This window comes from Aquila chrysaetos, chromosome 8 (genome assembly GCF_900496995.4).
Source record: "Aquila chrysaetos chrysaetos chromosome 8, bAquChr1.4, whole genome shotgun sequence".
Lineage (NCBI taxonomy): Eukaryota > Metazoa > Chordata > Aves > Accipitriformes > Accipitridae > Aquila > Aquila chrysaetos.
In genome coordinates, this window is record NC_044011.1 from 23,094,472 (window position 1) to 23,120,436 (window position 25,965).

Genomic DNA, 25,965 nt, shown 5'->3' on the forward strand with positions numbered 1-25,965 from the left:
AGCATTACTCCTACTGCCTGGGCTTTTGGCCACTGAAACAATTCCCCCCAATTTATAAACATTTGCAAAATGTTTCTGAATCCATTATTTGTTTGGAAAAAAGAAAATGGATCAAACTAGTCAACCCTAAATGTGGATCCCCTAGAGATAATAATACATCGGCAAACAACGGAAGACACACATTCCATTCTGAATTTCTGCTTGGTTTTCCTTGGGGATTCTCTATAGGTAATGGATAATGAGGAAGAGGTATTTTTGCACCCAAATGAGGAAGAGTTATTTCTCCAGCCATAAATGCTCTCAGTATAATGTTTTTACTTTAGTTCAGCACTGTGAATCGTCATGTGCAGGACACACTGACAGCCATTTAGAGCACTGAGTTTCTCAGCAATAAGAAATTAAGTTAATGCTGTGCTATAACCCAGACAAATGCTTTTAAATAAAAGCCCCCGATATCTCATTTTTATCCTGATGTGAAAAGGGAAAAGTTCTGAAATCTCCCACAGTTGGGAGAAATGGGGGGAAACCACTGGGGGGGGGGAACCATTTATGGCAGGGAAAACCATTTTTCTGGCTACCTTTTATCTCACTTTCCTGAAATGGTACTGAATGGTTCGTCTTCTCTAGAATCACATGCAAACCCCTCTGGGAGACACAATGTTAAAACTGCTGTTTACTACCGGTCCATCTGCTCAGTAGATGGGCCTTCTTTATATTTTGTCCACCCTATTTTTGACGTATCTTCCTTTTCGTTCCTAAAATCGGACTAGAAGGCGGGTGTACATACAGAACAGTTACATTTGTAAGAGACATGCTTTAATCTAACTCCTGGGAAAAAAAATCCACTATTTACAAGCTGTCTCTTGTGGTTGAAGCACTGCGGTTACCAAGGCTCTGACACTTGCTGTGTCACTCCTGAGATCATAATGTCACATCTAAATGTGTTGATAGTCCTGTGGTCTCACTTTTGCCTTAAAGCCTGCGCAAGCAGACTGTGGGGGGAGTGCTTCCTCCAAACCAAGGTCAGCACCTCACTGAGATATAAAGTACTGCTCCCAAAGACATTTACAAAGTTTCATGAGGCTGAGCTTCAGCTGGAACTGCTGCTTGCCCTTCCGTAGCCTAGTCTGTCTCCTGAACAACCCATGTCCATAAAAAGGATATTAGCATAATATTAGTAAGTGAATTGGTAAGGGAATTTACATGAATACACTATGTGTCTAGACCATCAAATTGATTTGTTCTGTATTTTGCCCCAAGGACACTGCAACAAAGGTGTTAGCTATTGCTCAGGCTGCATCTGGAGCAAGGCACCTAGTGTTCTTGGTGAGGAAACCTTGGTGCAGAGCAGAGGGAGGTTTCCTCCAGAGGCTGCACCCTGCAAAGAGCATGCAGGTGAGCCAGTCTCCATCAGACCACATGGGCACAGGGTTGCTCCAGGCATGAACCACAAAGGCAGCGTGGACATACTTGAAAAGAGTCCAAGGTCACACTCAGTTCCTGTAAGAGACATTGTGTACGGAGGGTTTCAACCACAGACCAGACACCTTACAACATCGTATAGTGCAGAAAATGACATTTCCAAGTGTATTTATTGAGAAGTAGTAAAGATGTACATAATTTTACAAGCTTTTAATTTTAATTTACATTTTCTTAAATTATGTAGGCCCTAATAAACTATAACCTGCTAATAGATGACAGAGACCCTTGGCTTCAATTATATCTCCAAAATGCTGCTATTGCTGGGATTTTGGCTCATGTCACTTCAGCTCCTCTTCAGAGATACTAAATACCATATTCATTTAGAGCATATGCCTGGTGTCAATCCTGTAAAGCAGAGATGACTTTTGAACCGAAACCCTGGATCTGGATACAACCTCACAGCTAAAATCTAGTCTTCCTATCACGGGCCAAGTCCATGTCCTCCATAAACTCTGCAATTCTGATTGGCTGCAGGATTTCATCTCCCGCGAGATGAAGTGTGCTTGTATACAGGATTTTGATTTGGCCTCATCTCCCTTGTCAGTGCTTACACTGGAACATGCTCCGCATCTGCTTTAGATGCAAACGCTGCTGCTCACACTGGATTCTAATGAAAACAGATCTGGGAGCTAGCTGCCACCTATACCTTTGTGCACAATCTCCACAGGCATCTAAAAATAAGCATCATTTTTAGTTTTTCCTGTCCTCTTTTACTGATATACTGAACTGCACAGAGTTATATCTATTTAAGATACTATCTTGTGACTGCAATCACACGGTATTTGTATTCTGCAAGCTGACTACTCAAATGACTAATGAACGTTCAAGTTCTGTACTGACTGAGAACTGCTGGAGTATCAGCAAAAGGCATTATATTCTATACTTCATTTGCCCAAAATACTTGCAAACATGACATTGTGCTCAATCTTGGTTGTTGAGGAGAGGCTGAAGGGAAGGCAGTCTCTGATTAATATGCTGTTGAATTAAAATGCACTCAATGTCAAAACGACCAGCCTTCAGTTTAATCTACTTAGGCCCATCTGGAACCGTCTGGCGTGACTATGTGTCTGCCTTGGTTATTTTCTCCTCTGTATTGTTCATGTGGGAAAATGTATCAGAGTAATTTCTCTCTTTGAGGCAGGCATGTATGACACACTTTTATTTAAAGATATATAACAATTTTTGCTCAGCAAGAGAGTATTTGTGCTCTGAAAATTTGTTTTAGAATTTTAGTATTGCAAAGGCTTTTGAGCTAAATCCTTGAATTTTCTTTGGATGTACATTTTTGTGGATAATTTATTTTTATAATTAACTTCTGCTATGGTGGCACACAGAATCCAAGTTAAAATGAGAACTTTGTCATGCTCTGTAAATCTTCCTTCCTTTTGCCTCCACCTCCTCTCTAGAATCCAGTATATTAATTGAGCCATACCTGTCACAGAGAGCTAAGTGCAACTCCAATGAAGGCATTGCAAACCTTTTATAAGAACCGACGGTTGTTGCTGGGCTATTTTTTGTTCTTACATCTGATTAGGAAAAGAACACTGAAAAGCTGAACAAATAACTTGAGAAATAATATTGCTTCATGCATTTAAATAACACTATGACTTGTCCAAAAAAAAAAAAAAAAGAAAAAGAAAAAGAAGCTAGTTCACCTTACCATTTTTTTTTATAAAGACTTTTACGTTGAGATTCTCATGCAATGTTATGATGCAGAAACTTGAGAAGGGCTTGCTTTGAACTTTTTTCCTATTCCAGTAGAAACACTTTTTTCCCCACCTGAAAAACTACATAAAGCTGGTACTACAGCTTTTTATGAAAAAATGTACTTCCAGGCCAAATTTGACTAGACAGGTACTGTAAATATAAAGAAGGTACGCATCAATTTTAATTTTTGGACACACAAATCTATCACCCAAATAGCTACTGTATAAAGATTTCATATGTGGCAAGTTTCATGTGATGGCTTTAAACTGCCCGGTGATAACAAATTATCATTAGTTTGTTGTGTGGTGACTTGTATATCAAATTCCAACACAGCAAAGGAATCCCATTTTTGTGAATTTATAGAGGAGTTTTGCCTTGGACTTTTAGTGGCTCCAGGCTTTCACCTACCAACTAACTTTCATATAACCTACAAAGTTTAAATCAACAAAGTTACTACCTGGTAACTAGACATATGGTGGCTTCAGAGCACAGAGAGGGAAGGTCTTCACCTCGGTGCTAACTAGTGTGCTTGTGTAGGCATCCTGGAGTTTACATTTGACATCTTCTCTCGCACATACCTCTTCACGCAGTCAGAGCACAGGCAACCTCAGGTGTCTCCGCGTACAGAGTTAAAAATCAAAAAAGCAGTTTCCGTCTTCTGCCATGAGAGACGAACCACTTGCTGTTGTTTCAGAGTGCTCGAGCTGCATGTGGAGCGCTACGGACCCTGTGTGCAATAGGGACCTTGCTCATTTTCCAGAGCTGAAAGGTAGCATGTTCAAAACTTGCAAGGTAGTTATCACTGTATGGACTGTAATTTTTAAAAGAAATGATGAAAATTAAGGTAATATATTTCTCAATATTTCTTCATAAAAATCCCTCCCTTATCCTCTCCCCAGATGCCTGACATGCTATTGAAACTTCTGATTCAAAAACATTTAGGGTTGTTCCTGTGTAATATTGTTGTGCAATCAAAAATGGATGAGGAAAATCATGTTGTCTCAAAACAGAAGGTACATAAATGTGGAACAGAATGGGAAAGCTACCAAAATGCTGTTATATTTACCAAAGTGGACTGTGCTCCTGAAATGGCCAATGTTACCATGCCAGCAATTTCAGCAGCTTGTGTTGATCCTGAATATGCTAAATGTAGCATCATTTGTGCATCTGACTGGTGAGAGATTCTTTAGTAATTTTTCATTCCTAATGAACTTCTGTTTTATTCCTCATCTGGGCTTAACTCCGCATTTTCACCTTCCAGTAATGTCACCTGCACACTTGGTCTACTGGGTGGAATTTTGTTCTTTTATACACAGCAGATGCACTCACTGTATGGCTTTCAGTAGACTAAGTAATTCATGAATATGGCTCTTAGTTCTCTTGTCAGAGAATCAAGAAATTATGCTGAAGGTATTAAACACTTTTTTTTTTAGCTTTCTAGGTAGCGGTCCCCAGTATCAACCTCCCAACATACTCTTAACTTTCCTCAAACAATCAGTGGAATTATTCAGAATCCAAATAAAAACACAAACTTTCCTTTATTATTTTTTCTTACTGCAACAAATACTTAAATGCTTTGGTGCAGCCCTGCTCTTTGATTTCTTTGAATTTCAAATTTGGTCATGTCAAAAATTATCACAAAGGTTTTTTTGTTTATCTACATAGTTTTTAACCAAAATTACATTATAACACACGAACACAGTCTTCTCTTTAAGGCACAACATATCATTATGCACATTCTGTTTGCCAAACTTATAAAAGAGACAATATTATATAACCCTCTCCCTCCCCTGCCCCCCAAAAAAGAAAGAAAAATTGCATCCACTTCCAAAATCAGCTGCTAATAAAGTCACAGTAAATTATTTTCATCAATAATTTACACAAATTACAGGTCTAGACAGGATTGTCATTATACAGTCTGAGTGCATTCCAATTCAGATTTTCTGGGTTAGGTAGGCTAAAGTCTGGTTCAAACCTCAGTGCTGAGAATATATCCCACTTTGAGGAATGTTGTTGAACACCACCTTGTCGGCTGGAAAACGTGTGTTGGTGCTTTGCCAGTTCGAGTCCTTTGTTCACTCCTGTCAGGGCTCACTTGGTGTGTACCAGCAACCTCCACAGTTTTAATTCATTTAAAAACGTTGCATATATAAGACCATAGAGCTTCCTTACGTAGCACTAATGTTTCAACTTCATTCAGCAATCTGAATTCTTCAATTTGGAATTTTTAATTCCAAATATTTTTTCCCTTCTTAAGACAATTCATATGTGTAAAGCCAGAGGCATTGAATCACACATAAAAATTCAGTGTACTTGAAATATATATATATATATAAAAAAAAAAGGATCGCCAACTTCAGAACACAGTTACAAATACTCTAGTTCCAGTGCTTGATGGAGAGCCAAGAGGTCCGAATGACTGGATATCCTCCAGAAAGGCATGTTGTGCTGTGTTTGTTAGAGGGGGGAAAAGGTCAGGAAAGATGAACACTGTGACACAGGCGGTATATGAGACACGAGACTAGTCAGATTACCACCACGTATTTTACACCACTGTGTTTCTGGATTGATTTTTGCTAGTAAAGTACTGACAAAAATCACACCAAAATAGATCTGAGCTTAATAGTTCAACTGAAGTTAAAATAATTAGATAGTCTTTCTTAATAGTTTCTTTGGAAAAAGCCTATTATTTAGTAAGAGCTATTTGCTTATTGTTAGCATGCAAACCCATACAAAGGAGCATTAATAGAAAATCCCTTTCTGCTCCACTTCTCAGACTTTGCAAAATACCAAATGATCATTTAAAGGGCTATATGATTTTCATTAAAAGAGGCTTCACACAGAACACTTGGAAACAGAGTTGAATTACATTTTTCTCCCTCTAGGGGGAAAAAAGAAATTTCTTTGGATAAGAAAATAACACATTTCTAGTTTAAAAAAAAAGATAATTTGTGTTGCAGAAAGCATCAGTGTCTGTCAGAGATGCAGATATATGCACTATTCTTCTTCAGCAATTCATCAGAATAGAAAAAAACCCATACTTTCATGTTGTGTTCAGATCTATTTGTAATGTGCTATATTCATCCATCTCTCTGAATTATGTATCTATCCATGCAATATAGCCAACGTTAAGTAAAAAGCATGCCAAACTGGAAAGTACACAATCCAACCACCTTTGTTTAGCACAAACTATAAAAAACCCATCACCAATACTTTACCTATATTAAGGAACCATTTGGAATGAGCATTTTGGTTATTTTCATTTTGTTTCCATTCCAGCTGCAAAACTAAAAGGGCACTTTATTTTGCTACTCCTAGCACAACAATTTACATCACTTGTCCTGTGCAGACATTGTGAGGCAAAAATTTTTAGTTTCTGCACACTTCCAAGGTGGTACGGGGAAGTATGGTGTAAATTACTAATTTGATCTGTTTCTCAACATTGAAAACTTATCTGGTGAAATTTAGACTTGAATTATTATAATGAGAAAATTGAATATTTCTGAAGAAACAGTTCTTTTTTAGAAACACAGATTTGGTGCACAATCTCTGTGTTGTGTTCTTTTTCGTTTTGCAGATATGTCTTTCTTGAAGCAAATTATGTGTTCATCATATTTGCTCCAGTAAACTACAAATCTTTATCTATGTTAGCAACAAATTTGCACAACCCTTTAGATGGTTTTCCACATTCTCTGTAACACTTCTCTTGAAACCTCCCCTATTTCACCATTTAAAGAAAACCACAACCTAACCATCATGTCATAGCCCTTTCTATCTCTTCTCTTTACCTTTAATTTGCCTGACACTAGTCAGACATTTTTGCTGCAGTCATTTTCCATTTGTTTTTAAAATAACTTTGCACTTTTTTTCTTTCCAAACTGAAGTGAAGCAAATGCCAGAATCCAAATGGTTCATTTTACTCTAAGTTTTGATCTCATCATGCTCTTGTTGCCTTGCATGTGTGGACTGGAATTATTTGTCATTCTGCCATTGTGCAACACTGACAGAAATGCAAACAGAAAGGCTTGCATTAGTAGCTAGGTATCACACCAACATTTCAGGAGACAGGTTACCTTTTTTGCTGCCTGTTCTTCTTCTACACCATCCCCAATTACAACATATACTACTTTTCTGCCAAACCTTTGCATTATTCGTTCAAAGCAACTTTCTTTTCCTGGAAGATAAATGAGATAAGAGTTCAGAGTGAAGTTACCTGATTAGCTGCATGTTCCTCATCTCGGCCATCTCCAATCACAACATAAGTTATGTTAGTGCCAAATCTGGACACTATACGCTCAAAACAGCTCTCTTTGCCTGAAAAACAATGCACTACTTATTCAAGCTATCAAGTGAGTTATGGTGAAGCCCTACAAAGGATAATTACAGTGGTGAGACATTGTTATTACCACTTTTTAAAGTTCCTAGCCTTGGGATTTTGAGCTAAAACTGGTGAGAAGCAATTAATTCTCTTAGTGACATTAAGCTGCTCCAGGTAAAATTAAATCTCTTTCTTAAGAATTACAGGAAAGCCACTAAGATAAAGGAATTAGTGCTGTGAAAATGAATAGGTCAGGGAATTAATAATTGATTTTAAACATTTTTCTATAAATAATACTTTTTTTTTTCCAAGGAAAGCAGCAATTTTAATTCTAGTGTAGCTGCAACAGTGAGTGATGTAGCAATGGAAAAATTGTTCAAAGAACAATGGACAAGTAAAATAAAATCAGACAAAAGATTCCTGGGAGAACATCTATGAAGCATTTGGCTCTTTTGGAGAAATGTGGAATCAAGGAGGCTAAGCCAGTAACAACTATAAACCGGATTGAAAGGGACCAAGCAAAATCATCTACTGATCTTCTCATTGTACTGCGGGTTCAGTTTTACCAACGAGTGCTTGTGCTACCAATCCTAAACTGTCCTAATATGACGATTTCACTGTTTCCAGAGGCAATCTCCATATTTGATTAACCCTTTCCATTAGGAAGTTTCTCTTTGACATGCAACCCACATGTTCCCTATTGCAAAGAAATCGTCACCTATTGTCATACCTCCCATCAACGCAGAGAAAGATTATTTCCTTCCTCTCTGCAATAGCTTTTTACCTTGTTTGGTATTATGTCTATCCCCCACCCTAGGTTTTTCAGTCTCTTCTCACAAGCTCATGATTTCTAGATTTCCAGTTCTTACTGCCCTCCTCTTGCTTCTTTTTCAGCTGGCCCACAAAAAAGGGCTTATGATTAGGAAAAGCATCATGTGTGTTAACTGTTGAGTGAGGACCAGGTTCCAGTGTGTGCTAGCAACAGCTGCAATTATAGTCCTGTGCTCAGCACAGTGCAGAGAACATTGAGATGAAAAGTAGAGAGAGATCTTGTACCCAATAGAGTTTGCTGTGCTCCTGACAGGGGTGTAACAGTGGCCACACTGTTCTCAGAAGGAATTCCTTGTGCAGAATTACTTCGACAGAGCCTCCAGAGACTGTGCTTCACTTCACCACCCCCTTCTGTGCTGTCGGCACTATTTCTTAATGCTCCTTCCTTTGGTCTGAGTGCAATCTCAGTGACTGAATCCAATGTGTACAGGCTGTATGACAGATGACATTCATTCCAGAGGCTGCTCAATACCGTGTGGTATTTGGGATACTTTGTGCCTGGGCTTAAGTTTTTCAAGTATTTGAGGCATTTCTGTTTAAAGGACAGCTACAGCTAATTAAAGGGTGACTGAGGTCATCGTTTTCCCTGACACTGTTAGAATATGTATTGTTTTTTTCACTTGTGAATATCATTTAGGAAATGTAATGCTTTTGTCAATGAAGTGTCACACTTCATGTTATGTAAGGTGTCATAGGTATAGAAATTAAGCATTCCTGAATTAATAACTGGTAAACCATGAAATCTGCCAAAATTATCATTGTAGCCTGTGTCACATTTCACAGGAATGATAACTTGTCTTGGTTTACAAGAAAATTTTGGATGTGATTTCCAAAATCCATGAATTTCCAAACTGTAATACACAAGAGGTACACGGTTATCAACAGAATAGGGAAGTGCCCCATCCATCAACACAGCTTCTGCTGGTAATGGTTGTCATTACCATCACTGAGGTACTAAGCTTTCAGAAAAAACTTGTGAAGCAGTGGCCTAACTTACATAGAGCTGGAGGTCAGAGCAGAGACTATTTTAACAGAAGTTCTGCTTAGATTTGAATTCAAAAAGCACTTTTCTTCATTCTTTTCTGCACATTTTATGGTTTCTGCACCATACTCGGGAGTTTCTGACGCTTTTAATTAGTATGGAGACCTTTATTCCTTCAGGCATCATTGAAAATAAGCTGAATTTGGAATTTATTGACATAAACACATCTAAACATATGCAATGCCTAAATCTTATAACTAACACAGTAAGTGTCAGGGAAGTGGAGTAGAATCCGTCCATTACTGGCAAAAAAATATTGGTAGTGCAGTGTAGTCAGAATGGACAAAAGAATAATTTTCTTACCTATTTTGGTTGCACTGTAAATATTTTCAATAGGAAAAGCTCCTCCTAAGCTGTATAGCAGAACTTTTGCAAGTGCTGGGATAAGCTGGGTTGTTGTTACCAACACGTTTACACAGTTACTCCTAAAATGAGAGAAATAGTTTAAGTTTGAATAGTTTAAAACCATTATCCAAATGCTCATGTGGTGAACCAGCTGTGGAGAGCATACTCAGGATTCCTCAACATTTACTTTCACTCACACAGCAGTGCTGCTCAGCACCATCACTTCCAGAAAAATGTACATAAAACTTTCGGCAAAATCCTTTAAAAAAATACGCAGGCCTGATTTACAAGAAATATTCCACGCTGGTTTATAAAAAACAGGCCCTTGAAGATGGGTTCACTAAAATAGAGACATTTAAGGTCACCAACTACCTCCGAAAATAGGCTTTCTAATGCTTTGAAAGCATTATTTTCTTGCTGGCAATTACTTGCCAGTAGCTAGCAGCCAAATAAAAGTGTTAGGAGAAAGCAAAGACATCATTTGTTACTCCTGTCTTGAGGGGAAATAAACAGCCAATACACGTTTCTGCACAATGACATCACTTTCTTTATGTTTCAAGAGTAAGAATGTTTCTGAGAAGAGGGAGAGATAAGAATAATCATGTTAACGAGCTAGCATCGAATGGTGAGGATGAAAACTTGAATGGACAAGCTGTGCTAGCAGTTACACAAAAGAAAACTCACAGCCAGGCTACTTTAGGCTGGAACATGAGCATGACCATGTGAACATGGAGCTGAGAGCAAATAGTTGTGATTTTTCCTCCTGGTTCTTCCACAAACTCCAAGCAAGACCTTAGACTACTATTTCTGCCTTAATGTATCTCAATTTCCTGTCAGTAACATATAGGTGATGTTTAGCTGCCTCACAGGTAGCTTCTGAAGATTTATAGCTGTACAGTTCTTTGAAGACAAGACAAAAGACTATTATTTAACAGTCCTGAGTGACTGATAACGGTTTTCCAGACTCATCCACCAATGCTCAACTGGCCTTCATTACCGAATGTCTTTTTGAAGACTAGCAGTTCGGAAAGAAATGCAGAGCTAAACACAATGGCTTACATAACTTTTTACTTTTTTTCTCTTGAAGTGCTTAAGACACTGTTAAATAAGCAACAATTAAGAGATAAACCTATTGCAAAAGTTGTTACATGTAAAATAAGTTTTTCACATCTTTCCAAGTCTGTTCATTTTGCTTGATGCTGAGTCTTTTTCCAGACATGTTCAGAAGGCAAGATGGCTTAACATTGTTCCTTTTTTATAGTTTAAAATCAGAATTTTTGAGGATTTCTGATAAGATACATATTGCATAGCTGACTAAGCAGCAGCAGTGTTCACAGTGTTATTATTTCAAAGGAACAATACATTTTATGTGTCATTACTGGGAACCCAAATTTTTAACTTAGTTAAAACAGATTTTTGCTCTTCTGAAAACTTAGATACATGCTTAAGCATACTGATTTGTTTGGAAAGACAGAAGGAAAATGTTTTTGTGTTCTGGGATCTATACAGTATTTAGGTAGCACAGTGAATAGGCACAAACATTGAAGGACAGAACATAGAGTCGTGGAGTTCAGAGGATCCTGTGTAGAAGATAATAAATTAAAGGTTGGCTCAGAATTCTACAATACCTTTTCAATGTACACAGGGCCATTTATCACATTTTAGAAGACACTTCATACTATCTTTAGTAAATGCTGGAATCACTCAAAATGAAATCTTAAAGGCACTAATTTATTGTAACCTCAAATGTCAAAAAATAGTCAATATAAGTAAAAAACTAGAAACTTTTTTACAGTAGACTCAAATACATACCTTGTGCTGATAATTGATAATGATTTAAGTGCATTTGTTAGCCAGGAGTCTGTCAGAGCTTCAATTTCTGCTCTTAATTGCAACCATGCATCTCTTTTAGCAGGACCCAGGAGTCCTTTTATGTAAAAAAGCAAGAAAAGAAAAAAAAAATCAAATTAAGTTCTGTATTAGCTGGAATGCATAGATTTTATGGTCATTGTTTCTATTTAAATTCCACTAGAACTTGAAAAAACATCAAAGAGAAAATCTATTTTCTTCAAGGTTCAGTAAATTGCTCTCTGTTTTTATTTGCACTCCACTATACCAAGCAATGTCAGTGAGTATTGCAGATACTAATAATTAGTTGTCTGATGTTTTTGGTCTATTCAGGCTACTTTACCATGTTTCAGAGTATACCTTTCAGAAATACATATTTTTTAAACCAACCCCTCACATACATCTTACTCTCTAATTATCAGAGGCAGTGACAAGGAGGTCCACGCCATCAGGATCATAGGCAGAGACACTCACAAAATAAGAGACTTGAGAAAAACTTGACTTTGCAGTATCTGCATGTTTAAAACTGCCCTGCTTATGATTCTGTATATAGGTGAACCTCAGGTTACACATATGGAAATACATTTGTTTGCTGATGGCTTGCTCTTCATGTCCTGTTGTAGTTAGTAATGATAGCTCCTTTTATAGCATTCACAGTCCTGAAATGGCTGCACATCTTACGTTCTCCTATCTCAGCTAGTCCTTAAAAGCATGTTAAAATCCCCTTTTGGGTATAAATGGTCAGATTTTTAAAAATACCCAGCCTATTGAATGCTGAGACACGAGTTCTTTGGAACCAAGCTATTTTAAATTTAGATTTGGTCCTGGAAGAGCAGGGAAGCAGGCTTCATGACCTTTAGTATCCCTCTTCTCTTTCACACCCTATGTTCCCAAGAAGTGGTGATGGCTGTCTTCAAAAATCTGAAATGAAGCAACCTAAAAATACCTAGTTTGATCTAGCCATCTGTTGCCTTCTAACAGCTATTTTGAAATAAATAGATACATATGTGATAAAAAGATTATTAAAAAAGCTAAGAAGTAGAGGATGAATGAAGGAACTTGCCCGCTAAGGATGGAATATATTTCAGAAGCAAGATTTGTGGGAGAGAATAAAAACCTTAATACAATGCACCACATATCTGCACTCTGCCTTTGCAATGATTGTTCCTCTTAGTGTGTTTACCTATGCTGTGCTTTTGGACTTAAGCTCTTACTAGTGTTAAAGGTTTTGTGAAATGCAACAGCTTTAGAATCTTAGATGCATTAGGAGATATAAGAAAACCCAGTAAACTTTTGGGTAATACTGTTTCAAGTATTATTAATATATAAAAACTCTATTCATGACACCAATGAAGGTCAAGGCCGGACAAGTGAAAGCCAACTGTCTACTATCACCCTTTGGTCCTTATTGCTTCTTCCTGTGGCAAGTAGACTCTGAACTACTAAAAGTGAACATATATATTCCAGATTTACATAATTTAGAAAATGTTTAAGGTAACAACTAATGCACTGTCCATATTAGTTGTACTGTTTCCCATTTCTGAGAGACTGCAGGAACTGCTAAAAGAACACCAGACTGTTTGGTTTTGCTGAAGGTGAGCTTTACTTTGAGTTTCAGGTTCCTTTGAGATAAATTTCAGATGAGTTGAAAAAGCCCATGCTACAGAATGGGAGAGTGTTCACTTGGACTCCTTCCTGGTTGGGTTGGCCTCATCTTATCCTCAACTGTGGCTGTAGCGATGCTTGAAGGCTTGTACGTATTCCCTGTTCTCACAGTCTTTTCTTGAGGGAGTCAGCTGACATATTCCCTCCTCAGAAGAGGGCTGGCTGGCTCTGCAAGTCACACAGAACTCTCCAGAACAGATTCTTCCAGTTCTACTGCTTGATTTCCGACAAGCCTACTAGCATGGACATAAGCGACTCCGTGAATGAAAACAGTAACAGGAAAGCTCTTGGCCCAAATGAGACTTGGATTGCTTGCTAACACAATTAACTTTGTAAGCTACAGAGTCAACAAAAGGGGCTAGTGGCATAGCAGTGCTAGACTTTTCTTGCATCCACTGCTGAAAACAGACTAGCAGGTACCCAGTAGAGAGTTCAGCAGACAGTGTGTTGTTACCATCCAGATCATGAAAATGTAGGATGGAAAAAGCTAGCCACAACCAATTTGTGCTGTGGAAACTATACAACCTCTTTTCTAGAATAACAGCATATTTGAGGTAGAGTAAGTAGATCAACCAATCAGTAAGGTAAGTATAGCCGAGCTGTGTCTGAAGGAGAAAAATGGGCTCTGTAGAAGCTAAATGGAGGCCTGCTCAGTTTCCCCATCTCCGGTTCTCCTGCACAAGAGTGCAATGTTGGCTCTGCCATTACAGTCAGTAGCTTTCAATAGCCCAAGGTCCAGTCACATCACTTTCCATTCACTCTGTGGCTTCCAAGGCACATTCCCTTGGTGGGAGTTCATCACCATGCAGTTTAACCTGATCAGCATTCTAAATTGGTTTTGGCAATTAAACTCACCTCCTATGTTGTTCTTGTAAGTATTATACAACTCTTTTACTCTTCTGTAACGGAAAGCCAGCTTCCTCATCCAGTCAACCCCTCCTCTTACACCTGTTGGCAGACAAAGGTTTGCACTACTTGCAGCTGCATGGAAGCCATCAGTTGCAAAACTGTAGGTACTGCAAACACCCAAAATACAGTAAAAATAAATACAATGTATTCCTGTAAATGCTCAATTTATTTAATCTTTGAAGAAAAAGCAATGAAACAAATGCTGTATCTTACCTGAGGTCTTGTCCATTATCATCAGAAGAAACATCATCTATATGAACTTGATCGCACTCCTGTTGAAAAAAACCCAAACGATAAATTATCTTAGAGTATGCTCACCATATGCTTAGTACAGATGTTGAAGAAATGATCGGTGCAGGCCACTAACTGCACCAGAAGATGGCAGCATATGTACACCTACAGCTTCCTATCGACATCAATTTTTTTTAAATAATACAACCTTCAACTCCTACACTGTTTAAATTATTAGTTAAAATAGGCCTTTAGAAAAGTGATATGTAATTTTAGTGTGATTTTAGATTAAAATTATTTTAACTGAAAAAAACCCAACAATTTCAAGTCTCATTTATAGTTTCTCTAGCATACCAATATTCCAAAATCACCTCAACTTTATTTCCCCACTTCCTAAAAGCTGGTTATGATGAACCTCAACAGCTATATAACTTTTGTTGAGTCTCAAGGAGTTTGGATGCTTCTCAGATTCTTTTATTGATTTATCCAAATGCTTTTGGCTGGAAAATCACAGATAATCAAGCAGTCCTGGAGAACTTCATTATTTCCTGGTTTTGGAAGGGATGGAAGTAACTCCAGGGAACTGAGGTACACTGGAAAACTGAACTCCTCTCCAAGCTGGTTTTGTAACTGGATAACTACCAAATACCCTTTTCTGCACAGTCGTTACAGCAAAAAGATAGGAAAATGCAGAGGAAGCACAAATAAATAGATAGCTCAAGCCATCATGCAACAGTAAATATGAACAGGCATCATATTACTGTCTTCTGTAGTGGCTAGAATTAATATCTTAACCCAAAAACGCACCTGAAATTCAGTGTCTGGAGATTTTACTTTCCTGTACGTAAGTAATTTTTTAATATTTCAAGTAGCTGTTGTTAACATAATCCTAATATAATTTATGAAAAAGTTCGAGGATGTATTTAAAAATTACTCCCCAACTAATGTTTTCCAATAATTTAATCTCATCACTAAGACAAAATTAGGCTGAACTTTCAAAATGCCCAGTTCTGTGCCTCAAATAAAGAGTTGTCTGAGTTATCTATGTCAAATGAAATTGCCGACAAGCAGCACTTAATTCAGAATCTCTGTGACATGCAGGAGTACACAATTCTTAGTTTCCAATCTGAGTCTCATACCAATGCTAAGTTGTCCAGACAAAGGATAAATCTGAACAGCCGAGTCATTTCCAAATGTGTATGCCACAAGTTTCTGGAGTGTGAATTTGGGGAATTACCATTTCTTCCTTCTGTTTTGTTTGCTTTGCTCTGAATGAAAAGCTGACAGACTTTTACCCACATGAAGTAAATTGTTAAAAAAAAAAAATTAGCAATTTTTGTATAAAATAAATACACATAATTTCATTTCAAATACATAATTTCATTGCATCATACAAGCAATCACAATTTAAAATTTTGTGTCAAGACTAAAAGAATGAGTGGCCAAACTCTGCTCATCTGGCTTAATCCATTAAGACAGGCATGAAAGAGCTGCATTCAGGGAACAGAAATGAAGCATTCTTCCCCTCACTGGAGAAATAAAATTTTTTGGTTCTGTCTGAGGAGATTATCTTGAGCTGTAGAATATTTTAAAGAAGCTGCTTTTGGATGTAAATAGCAGATTAAAAGAGAATGAAAAGGGGAAGTGGCAGCTGAAATAAAAGATTCATTTCTGTATCCTTATGTATTATTTACAACCCAGGAAAAAAAAAAAAAAAAGGCAACTATACTCCACCCAGTGTAGGTAAGGAACTCAAAAATCAGATAAAAAGCCCCACTGGGACAAATTCTAACTCTGTATTTTGCAATATCTGAGCAATATCTGGCTTCCTAATCACCTCCACAGATTTCCAAGGAACTGGTCAAAACATAAGGTAACTTTAAAAGATTAAAAATCAGTCCTGTGGATTTGAAGGTGTACTAATTAAACGGAGGGCACACAGAAGCCCTGATGGATAAGAAGGAGTGTCTGCTGCTCTTTGGGTTTTGTTAAGCCTTTCAGCTACATTGCTCCAGCCTTGAAAATTCCAGATAACTGTTCTGCTGATAATTTCATTATTAAATTAAATATGAGTGGGTGGCAAAGGCTCAGCTGTTTAGTTTTATTTTTTTATCTCACAGTTTGTTCATTGACTCCAGGAACAGGAGATGAGGGGAACATGCAGTTTTCTGATTACTTGCCCCTTGTCCCTGCAAGAAGCTTGTTAAGTTTACAAGGGGATCAAACCCAACATCACTCTCCAGCTTCCTCCTTTTCCCCCTTCCTCTTCTCCTCTTGGATCTGTGGCTCGCCTCCTCAACATACTGGCAAAACACATGTGCTGACCAACAACAAACTCATGTGCCCACCACTCCTTGCTTCGTTTTACTTTGTTTTCTAGTGGGGTTAAACCATGACACTGATCTACTTCAACTAAAATGTTTACATTTTACAAATTCACTTATATGGTGTGAAAAAATTTTCTGGAAAAAAAGAAAAAGCAGACAGTTTGAGCAGATTTGAGATAGTTCTCTACTTTTCCCAAAAGAAACAGGAAAGTGATGGCACAACACTACAACTGAGCTTGCTTGTGGGGAGGAAGGAAAGCAAGCAAGCTCTCTGTCACTTGAAATGTTAAGGTAAAATACTTTTCACAGCAGCTACAGCACTGGTTACACTCAAGTCACAGTGGCTCCCACTCAGTGCAAGGTCAAAACTAAGAAAGATAAAATATATTTCCTATTATTGAGAGTACAGGAAAGGTATCTAGGTACAATAACTGGCTTTTGCTTGAAGCAATACTAATTTAAATTATATCTGAGTGCAGTGAATTCTTTGCAGCAATTCTTAGAGCCTGAAAATTTGAGAGTACAAAATCAACAAATCCTCCATAAAAATTATCCTCCAGGAATGAACAGTAATTTCATTACCCGGTAAAAACACTGACTCACCACATTGAACATAAAAATGTTATTACTGAGGGGATATTCAGCACTATGCTTTCTCAGGCTATACAGAACACCCCTTTTTATCTATATGCTTCAGTCTCTGTTAAAACTAGTTTGATATGCCTCCCAAATTCTGAGACTTACCTAAATCCTATTTTTTATTTCTCATTTCTACTTCTAATGAGAAAAAAAAGATGACAAAATCTTATTTAAAATATGGTAGGATTATCATAAAAATGGAAATGTAATTCAGTTTGAAATAAATACTCTTTTTTCTTCATCATCCTGAGAGTGAAGGGGATAATGGACTTGGAAGATTCATGTCCAAATTCCAGCTTGCAATTTCTAGAAATTGGGTTTTTTGCATGCATAGTATGCCCTACCAACACTTCTAAAAGCTCTCTTAAAATTAATACTGAGGTAGGGAGGGAAACTTCATTTTATTCCTTACCTGGTTGAGTACAGAATGCATTAATCTGGATACTATTACAGAACTGAGTCCCATCTCTAAGCCTTGTTCAGGCACATGAACTTCTAGAGCACCAGACTCCTATTTTCATGGCAAAACACCAACTGACCTCCCAAGCGATACTTCTCAAGCTAACTAAAATTTATACACTGAGAATGAAATAGCTGGAGAACAGCCTAGCCTGAAATAAAAGTGCAGCTTGGCTGATTAGAACATGGGTTACTGGGTCAGCAGGGAATGTCTCAGCAGATTGGAATTTCTGCATCAGCAGTCATTGTAGTGAGACAGATTTGCATAGAGGAAGGAAAACTTTATTTTTGTATGTGATAACTTTCAATAACTTGGTTATTATTACTAGACCCTGGTATGCAGTGTTTGCAACCAAGAAAGATGGGGCAGAAAGAGAGCTTAGAGGACGCAGGGACTGGAGTCAATATTACAGGAATATAGGTTCATTAGTACGTTACATTTGTCATGTCTGGAGCCACAATGTTTATTGCAGTATGAAGATGAAAGCAAGACAGAAGGTATGGGACGTGATGGCTCAGCATTAAAAAAGTGAGATGATGAAAGGGTAAGTATTCTGTCTAGTGAATAAAGGCCTTTCTCACTTCCTCCAGTAAGAACTAAAGGTCTTGTGTCTTGATGGCCATGACCATCAGCAGCTCAGCACTCACCTCACCTCTCCTTGGGGAGGATGGAGAGAGGAAGACAGAGAAAGAAAGATGAAGAAAGACGAAGAGATGAGAGAGAGACCCCAAGTCAGAACTGGGGAATTCTCAGAATTCATTACACAGTCATCATGCAGATGCACTGTAATATTCAGTAATGACCATGTGCTCTGCAAACATATTTAAACAGACAGATTTATTCATCTGCATATTAAAGGATGCTTCTATGTACGTTGGCACAGGATGCCATGCAATTATATCTTATTTGCTAAGAAGACAGAAAATTGTTGGTCTTCTTGAATATGCCAGAGTGTGTGCATACAGCTCATTTCAGAACAAGAAGTTTGGAATTTTGGTAATCTTATAAGAGAGTTGGTTTTGAAACAAACATGAATTCTGGGCTAGAAAATACTTAATTGCATATAGAAATTGGTTTTAATCAAATCAAATTGATTGAGTTATGAGATTTTCCAAGAGAGTCCCCAAGTATTTTTTGATTTATCTAAAACTGAAAACTGTTTGGATACTGTTCAAGCTCTGGAATGAGTTGGAGTATGAATTTTTGGACAGGATATTAAAACCACCCTGTGAAGAATATACAAAATGTGATGATCCACCTATGACAGCTGAACCTGAGATCTACAAAGAAAATAAATAATGAGAGAAAGGAATGAAGCTTCAGTGGCCATAAGCAAGACTAAAGAGGTATAGAAAGAGGGAAAAGCTCCATTTTGCTGAACTCTTCCACTTGAACTCAGCACAAGATTGAAGAACTCTGGGCACATGCTACTGAATGGCTTAAAGTTCACTGGGTACCACATGAAATCTGAACACGCAGGGGCAAAGGTCTGCTAAAAAGAAATTTAAGCAATGCTTTGAAAAATTTATTTGGAATCTATCCCTGGTACGGGGCACCAGGAGAACATTCACCGAATGCACTTGCATTGTCAAGTGATGACTCACTAGGACTGCAATAAAACACGGACTGGTGAAGGCATGTCCAGGGCTTTACTTTCTGACATTGCTGCTGCTGGAAGGAGGAAGTGCAGCTCAAGTATAGGGTGAAGTAGATCCCATTTTCTTGACTTAAAAAGAGCTAAGAATAGATGAGGTCTGCAAGGGATGGCAAAGACAACCGCAGCCTGGTACCTTCTGCTTTTCTTAGTGCCTACAGTCGATGAAAGAACGAAAGAAGTGCACACTAGAAAAATCAACTTCCCAGTGAATGGAAAAATCTCACTTATCCTCATTTTTTCTATTCACTCACCAGAGACCTTCTTCTGGCATTTTAAACAGAACCTCCAAGTCTTCCAGCTGCCATTAGTGGCAAAATATCTGTCCACAGAGGGAACTCTGGGATCCGCTCTGAGTAAGAAAACAACTGATTTAGACCAGGGGAAGGCCTGAAAAGCCCACAGTTTAATTTGAGAACTGTTTTTCACCCCCTGCCTCTTGACAAACATGGTTGTAAGACTGTCCCTTTCCACGCTAACAGATCCGGACCCCCGGAGTGAAACAAAAAGTCTGTGAAGCCCAGCTGACGAGCCTGCTTTCCAGACCACTGTCCCTGCGGCCGTCCACCTGTGTGCTTCTGACAGCTGAGCAGTCCACAGCGGTCATTCCCTAGGAAGAGGTCTCTCCTTTTTCTGACAGGATGCCAAACTGCACACCCTGGGTACATCGTGACAAAACGTGTGGTCGCCTGGTTACCTCGGGAAGAGACGTCACTGATGAGTACGTCTATCATAGTCCCAGCTCTCTGATGCTGCGGTCTTTGAGGTAAATGAAGAATATTCTACCTTTAAGCAAGAAAGTGGGGCCAGTGGCCAAAAGGCTAATCAGGTATGTGGAGAGAAGAACACGGTCTCTTGTGGTCAGATGATGGCAACCACTGAAAGCAAACATAGAGAACTTCAAGAGAAAGAATGGGAGGCACTTATGGCCCCCTCCTGGCAATGACTGCAGACAGATCTAAATCCATGGAAACTGAAAAGATGGCCACAGGACAAAGAGACGAAAGGGTAGTTTGCAGATTCCCTCTCTCACCCAGTTTCATGGAAGGAACCTGGTGCCATGGGAAGTCACTGCCACCTGGCTAACTTCTCTCTGATTAGAGTATGACAAATCCAACGTCTAGATAGGCAGAAAATGTCACACACAACAGACACTAATGCACAGCAAAACCACTATGTGGTTAAAACCCCAGGAGTAACGGTGTTTATGTTCCTTTGATTCTTACCTCTAAATCATTAAAAAATAAATGTGTGTCAGCAAGATTAAAAATCATTTCTTCCATTCGCAGTCCAAGCGTCACGGCCATTGGCGGATCCTTAAAAAACAGAAAGCAAGGTTAACAACTTAAATACCTTTGAGTTATATCAGAATTACTTTAAAAACTGTTATATACAAAGTGTTTTGAAAAGTTAACACTGCAAGAAATGTCTCTCAAATCCTTTCAGTATTAAGCTATTTTAATGTGATGCTACAAGAAGAGACTGCTCAACCTGTGTGAGAACATTTGGGGAGCTGGGGATGTTGAAACAACAAGTTTTTTGAAAGTCACGGCATTTGTAACCTGGCTAAACTGACAGGGGAAAACCTGGTGGCCATATGTAAACCTGCATAAAGAAGGCTGTAAACTGGGAAGGAACTTCTCACAAAAGATACACGTAAGAAAACCAGTAATTATTATTATAAGAATACACTAAAGTTTTCATCCCTGAGCCTTTTATAAAAATATGTAAGTATCTTGCCTGTCAATTTGTGGACAGAAGGAAGCTGAGTCATGGACCAGTAACTAATTTTTCTGACCCAATGCACTGAGTCAGCAGCAGAAGTAGGAATGGAGTTAATTCATGTGACACCCAGTCCACTGCACAATTCCTCTGATCTCTTGGCTTTTCTTCCCGATTTTTGGGCACACAGAAGTCCTCACTAAGGTCATGCTAAGTCCGACTAGGAAAGGTAGTCATCTCTACCAAGTGGTTACTTTGTAAGCAATTACCCTACACTGTGATAGGAAGGTGTGATTTAAGAGGCCTTTTCAATTTCTAATGTCTCTGCTTTATAAAAGTACAAAAGGTAATCTGAACCTATGCCCATTTCCCCGAATTGAGTTTCACTTTGGATAAATCATCACTGCCTTGCCCATGCTTAGAACTATATCACTTCTTTCCCACACTTTCTGCCACTCCAGTATGTATCTTCAAACCCTGCACTTGGTCCTTTTCCATCTCAATATTTACCCTTCTTCCATGCAGGCACACACTGATGAATTTCCAGGCTCTCCTTTATGATTTTATTGCAGGTATTCATTCAACAAAGTGCCTGTGTTCTTCTAAGTGTTCTTCAGCGTGCCTACAATCTATGGCACAATTTTTTAGGTGGTCCACAGGAATGGGAAAGCATATGTAAGTTTGCTTGTTTGCTACAGATCATCCATTCATTTCTGAAGGGATGAAATACAGCATTCCTGTCCCTGGATGAGATTCATTCAAAATGTTGCATTTGTTCATAGGTCAGCTTTCACACTATCCCATCACTCTACCTCAGCAAGATACCACAAATCTACCAATCTGCAATAACAGTTTGAGAGCATTCAGTGCACAGTAAATGTGAGATAATTCATTTAACTTTGCGAGGCTTGCTAGGAAAGAGATTAAGCCAATTTGCTTTACCTTAGATTTATTTTAGAATAAGAATGCACATGAACAGTTGCATAGCTGAAACCTCGTAACTAGTTTTATTATTGCCTTAATCATCTGCCTGAGCTTGTGGGGTTCAGTTAACTTTTTTATGCTTAACATACTGTAATGGACTTGTAAAAAAGATGTGATCCTCTTCTCATTAAAATAAGAGAAAAATCCATATTTCATCATTTAAACTGATTGACAGTAGCAAGTTTTCAGAAATCCCTTCTTAAATAGCTTGAGATTAAAAGTTTAAAAGTTTACCAGCATCTGGCAACAAAATCACACAAAACATCAAATGATCATTTGTTAGTATTAAGATCAAAGGCTTCCCAATCAGGATCAGACGTTTGCTACTCAGGGCTTCGCAACGACAGAATAAAAGATGGCACTTAAAAACTAATGGTAATATCTGAAACATAGACATATTTTGACCCTTGCTCATGAAAAAGGCAGACTTGAAGGGGAGAATAGTGTACAAGAAATTGTAATGATCCAAAGTTAGAACCAATTCTCTGGCAGTGAAAGGAAATATTTTTATGTTGACCTTGAACTGGTCTAGACGACCTTTCAGAATTAAAAACCAAATGCAGTGCCTAGTAACGTAACTTCATTCCCTATGACTTCTGCAGTCATGTTCACTGGATCTGAAAGTCACGTGGCTGAAGGCAGCAGCAAGTGCAAAGGTCAGTTTTCCAAGGGGATGATTAAGGAACACACATTAACAGATTTGCAAAAACTCATGTAAGATACTTAGAACACAAATCATCAAAATACTCTGCACTCATGGGATTCCTCATCAAGCCATAATGCTTTTATCAAAATGTCATCACATCTAAACATGTGTTTCTCTCTCCTTTCTCTTGCATTTTTTTCTGTGCACAGTAAATTATAAATTTTTCTTCCTAGATACAATATAATAAAGAGTATTTGCAATATGCTTCTTTACCTCAATCCTATGAACACTAAGGCATGTGCATAACTTCATGCACAGGTGGTAACTCATTATTATTTATGTGAGTTAAGTTATTCACTGGAGTGCTTCCAAGACTGGAATCTCAGATTTTGATTCTCAGCCTCTTTTTTCCCCTTCCTGGGTAGAAGCAGACTTAAATGCGGAAATTTGCTATAACATATTCCATTATAATCCAATTTATTTTTACAGAAACTACCCACTATGCATCACAATTTCCTGACTTGCCTAGTATAGTTGAAAGACGTAAATGTGACAAAGCTTTTATGATCTTCTTATTAGTAGTATTTTTGTAACCAACTATGCCTGACTTTATTACTGTTAAAATGAGATTTCCTAGGTTCCTGTTTTGACAAAGGCACGCATAGGATATTGCTAGGTACTATATGTAAAATAAAATAAAATAAAGCAAAGAGAATTTATTTCAGCTTAGCATGAAATCAGTCTGGGATCTCCCCATAACAACTTCTGCTAAGAAGAGTCACTGGAATTGAATTCTCAAGTCATGAACAATTCTTCCTTTAATAAATTGGCCAAAACTTGCACTGTAACTGTTTAACAAGAATTAAACATCACATTCCAGCTCTTGCCATGTTAAGTTCATTCCTTCACATACAAAAATAGACAGAGAAAGCAGATTTGTCAGGGTCTTGTGGTTTTATAATGTTTGCACAATGTGGAGGAACATCCCAATCATCGTTTCACTGTCTTTCAACTTGAAGCAGAAGTTGCAGACTGACTCAAGTGGCACAAAGAACCGAGTGTTGAAACGAAAGCAAGAAACATGTGCAGCTGATACAGATTTGAGCACAGCAAATTGAGAAACTGAATAAGAGGCAGACTGAACTTCTGCCAAAATGGTATTTTGTGCTACTCTGCACAAGCACACACAAAAGAGGAAACAATAATAAAAAAAAATCTGGAAGTTTTCCCCAGATAATTTGCAGAATAAAGAACAACTCTTTGGCCCTCAGAGGCATGATTTTAGCCAGATAGCATTAGCGTGCAAAGGAATCAAGACCAGCTACAGCACTTCTGTATACCAAAATACAAATGACTTTAGTTACGTTAGTATGAAGCACTAAACTGGAGCCAGACTGTCTGTCTGTGGACTTCTGTACTAGACTGGTCCATCCACTGGAATGCCTCCTGGGAGACTAGAGAAAAATATCCTGGGAGGACCAATATTTAAATGTTTTGACCAAGAGGAAAGTGACTGGAACAAAGCCCCAAAATCTCAGTGTCTTTAGTGGAAGAAATCTATTTTATATTGTCTTGGAAGGCCAGGCTTCAGCACAAGATATTCCAACTCACTTCATTTCTTGGAAAAAAAAATACAAACACACCAAACTGGTTTTTATAAAACCTCAGAAAACAAATAGATAAATAGACTGTCAGGTAGATTCATTGTGACAGGAATTTGTATGCATGAAGCCTTAAAAATAAGCAAGAAAACAAGGAAAATATATGAATAATATTGTAAGAATAGATTTTCAATGGGTGGCTGTCCCTGAACAGACTTACAACAAAATCGACCTTTGGAAAGGTGGAAATGCTTAAGTTAAGTACCAATATTTTTAGCTGAAAGACACTTCCCTACATTATGTAGGAATCTCAGATTCAAGTTCAGCTCTCACTCTCTCATAGGGGACACTTGTTCCCAGGAGAGCTTCATGTGGGTGGCAAGGGAGGAAGAGAATACATCTCTTCTTAATGACCTATATCTGGTGGCTGATGAAGGAAAACTCACATACTCCATAGGAAGTTTCTGTTCCACACTCTGTAGACGGAGGTAGGAAAATGGACTCAGAGGTTGCAGACAATGAGGGACTGAATGGAGAGGACAACTGGAGGTCATGAGAGATACACTATTAATAGAGGCGGACAAAAGCATATTTATGAGTGAATTTGGGACTGTCATCATGGGTGGTAAGGGTGACAAAGGTTTTCTGTTTAATGACTGGACAGAGAGCGAGCAATAAAAAGCTTCTGAGCCCTTTCCAGAGAAGTGTACAAGGTTAATGTGGCCTCTCCAATAACTTTCTGTCATTGGCGATGCTATCAAAAATGTCCAAATGTGATCATCAAGTGTGAATTTTTGCACTTGGAAATCACATTCTCCCCCTTCTAAGATCACAAGGGACTTTCATTCTTTTTCATCTAGTTGCACCTTAAGTCACAGCATTTATCTGGGCATCCTTGCCCTCTGGATTAACCTGGGAGAAATGAATGAAATATAAATGCTCAGAGGTAGACAAAATTCCAGCTTAATCAGCCTTAGATGAACAAGAATAACTGGAATGCAATGGAAGAAAGAATACACACTGTTCACAGGGAATAAGAATGTACCTCATAGACTTTTAACAGATGATGACATCTCCTAACACATGTCCTGTCACATCAACAAATCCTCACTTAAGAGCTCAGCATTGTAGAAAACTGTATCTGCCAAGTGGTGCTCAGCTGCAAAAACCATCATCAGCCACACAAGTCATAATATAACAGCTTAAATGCCAATGTTCATAATTTGCTACTGCAGTAAATAATTAAAAATAGAAATGTACTAGTTTTATGAAGTACGAAGCAGATGAGCAAAAGAGCTGAACAATGAGAGGTACTCTTACTGCTGGGAGGCAGCACCGTTTCCCTGAAACCTAGCAGAGGGGTAGTGCAGTTTTTATTCTCTTTTTAAGTTAGCTCTGACCAGCCCAATAAAATAACAACTACACCAGAAGTCAGACAGAAACACCCACAGGTAGAAAACAGCAAGCCACAGAATATTCCTCTGGGTAAGTTTTATATTTTAAATGTCAAAGTGATGCATTGACCGACCTCTGGCCAAATCCCTCCCACTTCAG

The 25,965-nt window shown here is 38.2% G+C and overlaps 1 protein-coding gene across 17 annotated transcripts in view; it reads right to left on the reverse strand.

The window, feature by feature from the left end:
* Positions 1 to 1,573: 1,573 nt before the first annotated feature.
* Positions 1,574 to 25,965, reverse strand: part of EYA4 (EYA transcriptional coactivator and phosphatase 4) — a 161,076-nt gene continuing 136,684 nt past the window's right edge. For 7 of the 17 annotated variants that reach the window (XM_030022608.2, XM_030022607.2, XM_030022610.2 and 4 more), the window contains 7 exons: positions 20,685 to 20,774; positions 14,361 to 14,419; positions 14,094 to 14,254; positions 11,538 to 11,652; positions 9,684 to 9,805; positions 7,263 to 7,363; positions 1,574 to 5,637 (listed from right to left, as the gene is read on the reverse strand). In XM_030022608.2, coding sequence (XP_029878468.1) covers positions 5,557 to 5,637; positions 7,263 to 7,363; positions 9,684 to 9,805; positions 11,538 to 11,652; positions 14,094 to 14,254; positions 14,361 to 14,419; positions 20,685 to 20,774 — 729 coding nt within the window. In that variant the 3' untranslated portion in view covers positions 1,574 to 5,556. Of the gene's footprint in view, positions 5,640 to 7,262; positions 7,364 to 7,402; positions 7,504 to 9,683; positions 9,806 to 11,537; positions 11,653 to 14,093; positions 14,255 to 14,360; positions 14,420 to 20,684; positions 20,775 to 25,965 lie in introns of all 17 variants that reach the window. The other 10 variants (XM_030022593.2, XM_030022595.2, XM_030022603.2 and 7 more) reach the window with 2 other exon arrangements.